General features: G+C 28.3%; 1 protein-coding gene across 1 annotated transcript in view; it reads left to right on the forward strand.

Moving 5' to 3' along the window:
• Positions 1-8,680, forward strand: part of LOC118189736 (alkaline phosphatase-like) — an 818,836-nt gene extending 810,156 nt beyond the window's left edge. The window contains exon 9 of the mRNA XM_085815963.1: positions 2,465-8,680. Coding sequence (XP_085672089.1) covers positions 2,465-2,814 — 350 coding nt within the window. The 3' untranslated portion in view covers positions 2,815-8,680. The remainder of the gene's footprint in view (positions 1-2,464) is intronic.
• Positions 8,681-12,842: the final 4,162 nt, after the last annotated feature.

A 12,842-nucleotide genomic window follows, 5' to 3' on the forward strand; every position in this document is an offset into this window, starting at 1 on the left:
ACTGAAAAAGATTTCATTAATATTGAAGGGAAAGCAAACAAAATTCATTTTAATCAAAATTTTACTTTTTATGCTGTGAAAGACATAAGAAGAATTTAAATATTGTTGTCTTAAATTTACGACTCGAAATCGAATATGGATCAAAATAATCAACCCCAAATTTAGTAACTTTATTTTTGAAATTAATAAAACGCAGAATTACAACTTGTAACACTTATTTTGAAATCTTAACTGATCGCTTTTAATGTATACTTTATTCTGTCCATCTGATTTCGAGAATAACATTCCAGAAACTAATTAGTTAACTCGAAGAAAAGGTTAAAAACATATACGCATACTAGGCATTAACGACAAATGATAAATTTCTAGTTAGTTAGGATTGAATTGATTTATTTCTATGTCTCTTTCTGTGCTATATCCTCATCACCGATTAAAGATGATTGATTCGTCATTAATTGGAGTTTTTAGTATTGCGTGGTTTGGGTAGTAAGTGGTAGATACTGAATTAGTAATACTTAGATAAATGTTAGGCAATGTAATAAATACTTCATGTGCTGGTATCTAAAGTTAAAATTTTGAATTAGAATTTAAATTGTGTACTTTACCTGGCAGAAAGATATTTTGTTAATTATGACACTGGGTAATACACTTATATATATACACTTATATATATTGGGTAATACACTTACATATATTAATTTGCGTTTCACTTATACATATTATGATGGTAAGAGCATTTAGAAACACAGTTTTAAATCAGAAATTTATCAAGTTGTAGGGATTTATATTTATTTTAACTAATAAGTTAAAACTTAATTTAGAAAACTTTCCTATAAGCCTTCATTCCCCTAATTTTCAGTGCCAGAATAGTTAAATTTTGTAGCGTGCGTGAAGGAATGCAAATTTCTACTTTGCAGGAAGCATTTAAAAGCCGAGTTTCGGTAGGAGAAAGGAGATAGTTAACCTACAGCCGCCAGCTCTGCCGTAGATACGTTTGCTTATTGCTGGTTCACGGAGCTTAATTGCATTTACTTGCTGCCACTGGCTTCGAAGGGGGTTTAAGTTATGGGATCTCGCTGAGACCTGTAGTCTAACTCTATCGTTTATTAATATCTTCAAATTTTAGTTTCGTTACCTGATTTTCAGTTACAGCCCAAGCAGAGGCGAAGTTTGTTAGCGTCCAGTTGACGCATGCAAATTGTCAAGGATTTAATAAAGGGTACTTTAACTCTTCTCTTGTGTAGTTTCCTGTTACTCCAGTTTTCATACAGAAGTTTATCTACTGGACTCTGCAAAGTAATACATTAACAGAAGAGAAACCTGTTTAGGATTTACTTACAAAGGTTAAATGTCATTTCTTTTTATTACACGAGCGATACCAAAAATATATTTAATTCCACATTGTGTTCAATCTAGCATAACTATTATTGCTGTCTCCAGAATAAAAAGTCAGCGGCTTTATTTCTTGGTTTAGATCATGCATACTTCTGGGCGAAATTCCAGTGCCAGGAACTATTTTTTTATTTATTCAAATGTACGGCCATTGACCATCAGGTCATTAGGCAACGAGCTCTCCAATACTTCTTTTCAATACAGTCCAGTGCAGAGCACACGTCCAGGTGAGCAACGTCCATGACCTGTTCAGAATCACACAAATCACATAAAGGTGGAGCAGATTAAACGAAAGAAAATGAGTACGAAAGCAGTCATTTCCAATCAACAATCTAAACTCAGAGATAGCAGTAGCACGACAGGAGTCCGATAGACTTTTATGACCGTAACTTAAAAATCAAGGCATTTCTATAGAAATATTTTATCAATAGTCCACCACTTGGAGATTTTTATTTGCATTTGATTTTTATCAAATCAATACACTTTTAATGGGTAAGGAATTATGCTGTTAATGGGTATATAAATACTAAAACATAGTGACTCATTTCCAGTAACCCAGTGAGTACTAATTTATTATTATTATTATTAATATTACCGCTTTTGATAACATAGCATAAATGCGGTAGGAAGTTTAACTTCGATTTCCAACGGCAAGAATAAGTATTAAGACCTTTTAGGCAACAAAAATAGAGCTAAATTTTAATATTCCAAGTGAATATCAAATAAATGATAAAGCAGATTTAGTTAATACCTTAACTTTGCACTTCAGACTTTCCATTCACAAAAATAGCTTATATGCTATGCATTTTATTCCCAGCAATTTTTCTTGAATCCAAAATACATTCCTATTAATCTCTGGAAAAACTCAAGTATATTTCAGGTCTTTATTATATTCCATTAAAGTAGCACGTAATGGGGGGGGCGGAATGATGATAATTTTCTTCTTCATTTCTATTTAGTTAGGTTTTTTCTCCATGATTTGGAATATTTGTATAGTTTAATATGTTAATGTTAACAAGCTGGTTTTATTTTCTGACCTTGTTACTAATTATTTGCTTTTCTTTCCCCTCAGAGGATAAGAACTACGTCCAGCAAAGCGCCGTTCCTCGGAGATGGGATTCACATGGTGGTGAAGATGTGCCTGTGTATGCTCATGGACCGATGGCCCATTTATTCCGAGGCGTCTTTGAGCAAACTTACGTTCCCCATGCCCTTGCTTTTGCATCCTGTATTGGTCCTCAGAGGGATGACTGCCAAAGAAGAAGGCAGTCGTACCATAGGCAGCTTATCGAATGCCCCTCCCCCCATACAGTTGAAGAGGGGACAAACTCATTCGATAATGCAGGCTATCAGATCGTACCTGTGTGGTACATGTTATATTGTTGTTGTCTTGCCTTCATCTTTGGAATCAAAAGGACATGAATAGAGGGACGTTGTTTCAGTATTCTGTGTATAGCGCCTTAGGCGTTTTGGAGTTTTTGTAAAGTATTGTACATTACAATGGTTTATTTCAGATGGTACCTTTTGTTTGAATTTTTGGAGTTGGAATCATAAGTTTAGATTAGAAGAAAGATAAAATAGAGTGGCTTAAAGCATTTTTAATTCTAATGCAAAGTAATCCATTGTATTTCTATTTTCTATTTTTACAACTGAACTTATTGGAAGCATATTATTTCTTCATTTCTTATACAGGTTCGTAAATTAATATAGAGCAATTTTTATAAAAATTTGAAAACTAGAAATAACATAGAATGTACATCATGTAGCAATCCTAATGTAAAATAGGTGTCTGAAATCTTACAATTGAAAACTTGCGTTTGAAAATGTGCCAAAAGAAAGAGGATTAAAAAATAAATATATAATAAAAATGTAAGCAAAATTATTTTTTGGAACTCTAAAATAAGTGATAATATCAGCTTTAAGCAAGCCAGAAACAAATTTTTCCACCATTGCACATTATTTGCAACCTTATGGCGTATATAAATAAGTGTACATTGTTTGTAATTACCTGGTATACATTCGTTAAATGCATTATTATAATAATCTGGTACTGCCCAAATTATAAGTATTTTTTTTTTCATTTTAAATACCTGCTAAAAATACAGATGATACATTTCGAGAAAAATAAATTATGATGAATTTTCTTACGTATGCTTTAAAAGTATACGAAAGTACTTTATATAAATTGCTTAATTATCATATTCCTGAAATCTGTTTTACTGCATCGTGGACCCTCGAATTTCGAATAAAATCTTATCCATGAAAAGATTCCATTTTAAAGATATTTGACTTAAAATCTCGTTAGAGCAAATATAAAAATTGACTTTGCTTCAAATCTGCGAAACTTTGTTATTCATGGATTTTAACTTTGTTTAAAAAACCAAAACAGTGACAAACAATAGCAAAAAGTTTGTTTAATTTCAATAATTGAATGCATTTACAGACTCAACAGCTATATTACCGTACAAAGGTAATTTGAAATGTGATTTCTATTTCAATAGTGGATAATCAAACTTCAGAAGATTATTATTGATCGGTTATTGTGTGAAATATTACATACAGCTCAACTAAGGGCCAGAAGTTGAGTTGCTTGCTGAGGGCTGCTGTTGAGGACTTTTTGTGCATTTAAAATAAATGGAATGTTAATGTAAAATTGGAATGAAAAAACCAAGTTAAACAAAAAACAAAACAAGGTAAAAACAAGTACTCCTGTTCACAGCTGTAAACCTGAGTTGCAGCTTCTCTACAACGCTATCTTAGACTAATATTTGAATCAAAATTTCTTCATTATTTGCAGTATGGATTCCTTTACTTTCCTTCACCATTTTCTCTTGTTCCTGGCAAAAAATTACTGAAAGACTTCAAACTCTTCAACTCTTTCTTACTGTTATTCGCTGAAGTTTCTGCGGTTTTTTTTTTTTTTTTTTTTTTTTTAATAACAGCTTAGTGTTGCAATCTTTAAACTCCTCAATATTCTCATTGTTCATCTGCAGGCCAGACAATAGATTCAGATATACAAATTAATTTTCCTTAACTCAGACCATTTATATTTATTTCGACTTATCCATTGGTAATGATATTTTACTACTAATGATTTTTACTTCTTTTGCCAAATTAGTTGTAATGGCCTTCCTTGTCTGTAAGTCAATACGCTTCTTTTTGTCTATACGTATGAACTGAGCAACAAGGAATTAGGGATTCGATACACTGAGCAACAAAGTCTAATAAATGTGTATTATTTTCCCATTTAATTCTTTGATAATAATGAATGCGTTCTAAGCAAAACCCTTACAAGTGAGAATTTTAAATATGTTATAAAAATAATCCAAATAGCATTTATATAAAACATAAATTGAATCTGGAAGGTAGGTAATTAGCTCAATAACTGGCAGAAAAAGAACTATCTAAGAACCCAAGTATATGATGCAGCAAGAAGAAAGTCATTTTTTATATAATTTTCAAATAAATGGAATGTTAATTTTTATATAATTTTCAAATAAATGGAATGTTAATGTAAAATTGGAATGAAAAAACCAAGTTAAACAAAAAACAAAACAAGGTAAAAACAAGTACTCCTGTTCACAGCTGTAAACCTGAGTTGCAGCTTCTCTACAACGCTATCTTAGACTAATATTTGAATCAAAATTTCTTCATTATTTGCAGTATGGATTCCTTTACTTTCCTTCACCATTTTCTCTTGTTCCTGGCAAAAAATTACTGAAAGACTTCAAACTCTTCAACTCTTTCTTACTGTTATTCGCTGAAGTTTCTGCGGTTTTTTTTTTTTTTTTTTTTTTTTAATAACAGCTTAGTGTTGCAATCTTTAAACTCCTCAATATTCTCATTGTTCATCTGCAGGCCAGACAATAGATTCAGATATACAAATTAATTTTCCTTAACTCAGACCATTTATATTTATTTCGACTTATCCATTGGTAATGATATTTTACTACTAATGATTTTTACTTCTTTTGCCAAATTAGTTGTAATGGCCTTCCTTGTCTGTAAGTCAATACGCTTCTTTTTGTCTATACGTATGAACTGAGCAACAAGGAATTAGGGATTCGATACACTGAGCAACAAAGTCTAATAAATGTGTATTATTTTCCCATTTAATTCTTTGATAATAATGAATGCGTTCTAAGCAAAACCCTTACAAGTGAGAATTTTAAATATGTTATAAAAATAATCCAAATAGCATTTATATAAAACATAAATTGAATCTGGAAGGTAGGTAATTAGCTCAATAACTGGCAGAAAAAGAACTATCTAAGAACCCAAGTATATGATGCAGCAAGAAGAAAGTCATTTTTTATATAATTTTCAAATAAATGGAATGTTAATTTTTATATAATTTTCAAATAAATGGAATGTTAATGTAAAATTGGAATGAAAAAACCAAGTTAAACAAAAAACAAAACAAGGTAAAAACAAGTACTCCTGTTCACAGCTGTAAACCTGAGTTGCAGCTTCTCTACAACGCTATCTTAGACTAATATTTGAATCAAAATTTCTTCATTATTTGCAGTATGGATTCCTTTACTTTCCTTCACCATTTTCTCTTGTTCCTGGCAAAAAATTACTGAAAGACTTCAAACTCTTCAACTCTTTCTTACTGTTATTCGCTGAAGTTTCTGCGGTTTTTTTTTTTTTTTTTTTTTTTTAATAACAGCTTAGTGTTGCAATCTTTAAACTCCTCAATATTCTCATTGTTCATCTGCAGGCCAGACAATAGATTCAGATATACAAATTAATTTTCCTTAACTCAGACCATTTATATTTATTTCGACTTATCCATTGGTAATGATATTTTACTACTAATGATTTTTACTTCTTTTGCCAAATTAGTTGTAATGGCCTTCCTTGTCTGTAAGTCAATACGCTTCTTTTTGTCTATACGTATGAACTGAGCAACAAGGAATTAGGGATTCGATACACTGAGCAACAAAGTCTAATAAATGTGTATTATTTTCCCATTTAATTCTTTGATAATAATGAATGCGTTCTAAGCAAAACCCTTACAAGTGAGAATTTTAAATATGTTATAAAAATAATCCAAATAGCATTTATATAAAACATAAATTGAATCTGGAAGGTAGGTAATTAGCTCAATAACTGGCAGAAAAAGAACTATCTAAGAACCCAAGTATATGATGCAGCAAGAAGAAAGTCATTTTTTATATAATTTTCAAATAAATGGAATGTTAATTTTTATATAATTTTCAAATAAATGGAATGTTAATGTAAAATTGGAATGAAAAAACCAAGTTAAACAAAAAACAAAACAAGGTAAAAACAAGTACTCCTGTTCACAGCTGTAAACCTGAGTTGCAGCTTCTCTACAACGCTATCTTAGACTAATATTTGAATCAAAATTTCTTCATTATTTGCAGTATGGATTCCTTTACTTTCCTTCACCATTTTCTCTTGTTCCTGGCAAAAAATTACTGAAAGACTTCAAACTCTTCAACTCTTTCTTACTGTTATTCGCTGAAGTTTCTGCGGTTTTTTTTTTTTTTTTTTTTTTTAATAACAGCTTAGTGTTGCAATCTTTAAACTCCTCAATATTCTCATTGTTCATCTGCAGGCCAGACAATAGATTCAGATATACAAATTAATTTTCCTTAACTCAGACCATTTATATTTATTTCGACTTATCCATTGGTAATGATATTTTACTACTAATGATTTTTACTTCTTTTGCCAAATTAGTTGTAATGGCCTTCCTTGTCTGTAAGTCAATACGCTTCTTTTTGTCTATACGTATGAACTGAGCAACAAGGAATTAGGGATTCGATACACTGAGCAACAAAGTCTAATAAATGTGTATTATTTTCCCATTTAATTCTTTGATAATAATGAATGCGTTCTAAGCAAAACCCTTACAAGTGAGAATTTTAAATATGTTATAAAAATAATCCAAATAGCATTTATATAAAACATAAATTGAATCTGGAAGGTAGGTAATTAGCTCAATAACTGGCAGAAAAAGAACTATCTAAGAACCCAAGTATATGATGCAGCAAGAAGAAAGTCATTTTTTATATAATTTTCAAATAAATGGAATGTTAATTTTTATATAATTTTCAAATAAATGGAATGTTAATGTAAAATTGGAATGAAAAAACCAAGTTAAACAAAAAACAAAACAAGGTAAAAACAAGTACTCCTGTTCACAGCTGTTCACAGCTCCTGTTCACAGCTGTTTATCTCATCACTGATCTAGGTTTATGTTACTGAAAATATCAAAGAAAGATATGGTATTATTTTTGGCTACAGAATAAATTGCCTGTCTGACGTTCATTATGTTGACTGAAAGTTAAGCCTACAATCTTATTTTCGTCTGAATTGGAATGCATTTTTTATGTTCATTTAGAAAGTTTGAATATTAGAAAGAATTATTTAGAATGAAAATTACATAAATGGTTAAAATTTCTCTTGTACTCCTATCATTATGTGTGTTTGTACTTCTATCATAATGTGTGTATACAACTTTGTCTGTTATTTATTGTAACAAGCTTATAATAATTATTTATAATTATTAAATAATTATTTGTTATTATTAAATACCGCGGTGATATTTACAAGAAAATATAAATTTCAAAGCTTTATCTTATAATATATCAAATTTAATACTCGTAATGCTATCTTTAAGGTTTGAGTTTGATTTTCTTTACTATTGATTTTCTTTACTAGTATCTTTACTTGATATTTAACAATTATCCCTTTTCACGATAAAAATCTTTTAGTGTAGTTATTTATTATTATTACAAATGCCGTTATTAAAACGAAATTTCTTTAAAGAGTTTATTCGAATTTCAAATTTGTTCTGAAATTAAACCGGTAGAAATTTGAGGGTCAACTATAAATATCGTTTAAAGCTCTGTACAGGAACTCTTCAAAAATATGTTCTTTTAAAGAAATCTTTAAAAACAAATTGCATTTTTTTTAAAATTTTCATATTTTATCTTTTTAATTATTACAAACAGTGGAGTGGGAATTTACTGAAAAAAATAATTTTTATTTGAAGTAGAAATATCAAGTGCACAAGCAAATTTAACAAATTAGATGTTTCGCGTACAAACATTATTCATACAAATTTATAAATATTGTATATGAAATGAAAAATGGAAGTTATTTATCATTTCATTTGCACGTACCTTAATTATACCTGAATAACTTTCATACCTTTCCTTTACATTAACCTGTTACTTATAAATATACCTTTTTTATGATTTTATAAAACTCTTTAAAAAATAAGATTTTCTTCTTAAATATTTATCGCAATTTAAACATATTTTTACAAAGATTACGCATTGCATTCATTATTGCTATTTTGACAATATTCTAAACATATAAATTCACGTCATTTTAATAATCTACACTTTACTTATTGTTATTATTGCATAACATTAAATTAGTGTTGTTATAAATGTTCTTATTATGCTTAGTGTTATTCAGAAATTGAATGCTGAATAGTTGATAACATTTGTTGTATGATAGGCTTCGCTTTTAATATTTGTTCTTGTCGCTGTCAGTCGTAAGTTGTACATATTTTACTATGAATTCTCATTTTTTAATAATACCACATATTGTATTGGTCGTAATGAAAAATTTATCTTAGAAACATGGAATAACGAGTTTCTAGTAAAATCAGTTATTTATGCTTTTTTAGGTTTAGTCATTTCATCAGTTATTTATGCTTTTTTATTTTTTTAGTTTCAGTCTTTTGTTACTTATAGTTTATTATTTTTTAACTAACAAAATTCAATAACATACATTGTAAGTTTACTTATGGAATTTTATAAAACATGGATTTATCTCATCACTGATCTAGGTTTATGTTACTGAAAATATCAAAGAAAGATATGGTATTATTTTTGGCTACAGAATAAATTGCCTGTCTGACGTTCATTATGTTGACTGAAAGTTAAGCCTACAATCTTATTTTCGTCTGAATTGGAATGCATTTTTTATGTTCATTTAGAAAGTTTGAATATTAGAAAGAATTATTTAGAATGAAAATTACATAAATGGTTAAAATTTCTCTTGTACTCCTATCATTATGTGTGTTTGTACTTCTATCATAATGTGTGTATACAACTTTGTCTGTTATTTATTGTAACAAGCTTATAATAATTATTTATAATTATTAAATAATTATTTGTTATTATTAAATACCGCGGTGATATTTACAAGAAAATATAAATTTCAAAGCTTTATCTTATAATATATCAAATTTAATACTCGTAATGCTATCTTTAAGGTTTGAGTTTGATTTTCTTTACTATTGATTTTCTTTACTAGTATCTTTACTTGATATTTAACAATTATCCCTTTTCACGATAAAAATCTTTTAGTGTAGTTATTTATTATTATTACAAATGCCGTTATTAAAACTGGCCTTTGCGCACAAATTACATTAATTACTAATAGCATAAAATGGAATACTATTATCTTTAAAGAAAGCAAAATACAAATGCACAAACTTAAAGTACACTTATTTTTTTTCTATAACTTATGATGGATCAGACATATTCAGTGAAAACTCTCTGAGACGACCGGTCCCGTTTGCTATTCTTCTACGGGAGTAGTCGCATTAGAGAACAAGCTTATCAACAATGTTAATTATTAGTTTGCATGTTAGTTTATCCTTCTGTAGAATTTTAGCATCTGTTAAAGAAAAATATTGAAATAAGTACTACAAATACATCTTATTATAAATTTTGCTTAGCAATTTTAAGAATACATACTGCTTTTTAAAATATTTGTACATTGAAGTCTACATATTCTATTTTGCCTTTTAGTATACCACATCCTCATTTTAAAGCAGTTTAAACCTAACTAAGTAAATCAATCATTATACTTTTTTACTTACAAAAAATCTAATTATCTTCTTTATAAAACGTAAAGCTTCAGTAAAAGAACAGATGTACTAGTTTATTTTTCTACCATATTTTGACTTACTTTTGTTGGAATTCCTACCGCCAGTTTAGAAGTAAATACGCTGGCATATGCATTTCAAGAATGATTTTCTTTATCACCTTTTATTTACAGCTTTTCATCGTATTCTTAGATATTTGTTTATTCTATATTAGCACTTCTTCGTCTTTCATGTTTGTATTAAATCTAGCTATACGGCTCCATTTCTCATATTACTAAAATACCTTCATTCATGCTTTCATCTTTAAGCTACTATGATATTCTCAAACATCTGCTTATAGACTTCGTTAAAGTGAATATTTGTTGCCATCTTATGAAATAGGAATTAGTCCTTTTAAAAACTGATATTATTGATATTTTGCTATATTCTCAAATATACTTGTGTCTCTGTAGGTAGCTTTACGGAAGCAGTCGCTTGTGAGAGGTTTTCTTATATACTGCGCAAAAAAAAGGGACAGTTCTCTACCTTCTGTTCTACTGGACCAAATGACGAAATTCAATTTGCGTTCTTCATGTCGCGAAAGCGCGACTTAGGATAAGTATTAGATTTATATATGCGTTGTTCTAATATAGGTATCTTGACATAAAATCGGACTTTTTCTGAAATGACATGCCAATATTTTTCCATATTTCGATTATACGACTCAAATTATATCACACTGCCAAGTTTTGTAAAAATCGCACGATTAGTTTTTAAAAAATTAGCTGCTCAATGCTAATTGAATTTCGTATATATTTATTAATATTTCCTTTTTTATTAAACTTATTTGATTCTTCCTTTCATATTTCGAAATTTAGGTTCATTCCAGATAATATTCGCGCATTTTTTACGATTTATTTTTAAAATTTTTATTTTTAAATAATTTTTATAATTTTTTCGAAAAATATTTTGAATTATAGCCAATAACATTTTTGCCATCATCTTAAAATAGATGTATTTCCAAGGATAACTACAAAAAATTAGAGTTTTTTTTATTCAAAATTTCCTAGGATATACGTGAATTTATATCTTGGTGCGTTTTGAAATTTGGCGTATTTATTACAAGCGATAATAACGAAACTGTGATTTATGCACTCTGTTAAAATTATTTGAAAGTATGAACGATGACTTTTTTCAGCTCGTCTACAGAGAAAAAAAGAAAAGGAAAATAGGTTGCTATAAATTAAAAAGTTCGCCAAGTAAATTATTCTTGGCGAATCCTTAAAAAGATACGCCAAGATAAATTTTTGAATTTATCTTAAATTTCGCATCAAATATTACAAAATTTAATATTTAGGCATAATTTGAGTCGTAGAATTGAAATATGGAAAAAGGTGGCCTGTCATTTCATAAAGAGTCCGATTTTTTGTCAAAATACCTATGTTAGAATGATGATATATATAAATCTGATATATATCTCAAGTCGCATCAAGTATCTTTTAAGGCATGAAAAACGCAATTTGAATTTCGTCAATTGGACCTATAAAACGAGAGATGTAGAACTGTCCCAATTTTTCCCTCGGTATACATTAAAAAAGTAATTTAAAACACAGAAATTTTAATAAATAGATTTGCTTAATAAAATGGTTTAACTTTTAATTTCTTATGCCTATCTGTACAGAGCAAATAGAGCTAAATTAATTGATGATATATGTATATATCTATCTTAATTTTTATCTTTGGCTTCATATATTTATATAACTTTAGTTATCTATTTGGATATTCATAAAAACATTGTTTTTTTGATATTATTTTCTTAACTGAAAATTTAACTTTTAAATTTAATAACTTTAAATTTTAAAACTTCTCACTTCCTCTTAAAGTATTTCATTTAAATGAATAGTTCTATAATCATAAAAATCTTCAAAATATTCACGGCGGCTGATGTGAATAATAATTTATTTTAATAAAAATGTTTAAAGCATTTTTAAAAATAATTGACTATTGAAAATTTATAAAATAATATTAAATTGAAATACTACCAATAATATATATATATACATATACATATATATATATTTATATGTACTATAAATGTATACATTTTTATTAGCATTAATTATTATCATAACCGTAAGACGAACTTACTAAAATTAAAATCGCAAGAACCATTTATTGCGACGATTAATATCAACAAAATAAAAGAAACGACTTGTAATATGTTATGTTCAATTAAAATTTCAGTCCCCTTTCTTAACAAATTTAAAATTCACACATTTTAAAATATTCATATTAACATAAATACTGCTATTGATGATTATATATGGTAAATTCATGATACTATCCCTGAATAGAATTTAATCTGTAGTAATACTTTAAAGATTGATAAAGTCCATGTGTTTAAGTTAAAAGTTTGTATACAGATTTATACAGATTTGTGTACAGATTTATTACAGGTGTGTATACATACATATATACATTATAAAATGAATGAATTTAGTTCAGACTGCATTTATCACAAGAAACTGTAGTTCTTATACAATCTTTTGATTCCACTTGCATTTAGAAAATTTTCAAAATAAATTGT

Source organism: Stegodyphus dumicola, chromosome 4 (assembly GCF_044657685.1).
Source record: "Stegodyphus dumicola isolate Sdum_Otavi_A_Nest chromosome 4, ASM4465768v1".
Taxonomy (NCBI): Eukaryota; Metazoa; Arthropoda; class Arachnida; order Araneae; family Eresidae; genus Stegodyphus; species Stegodyphus dumicola.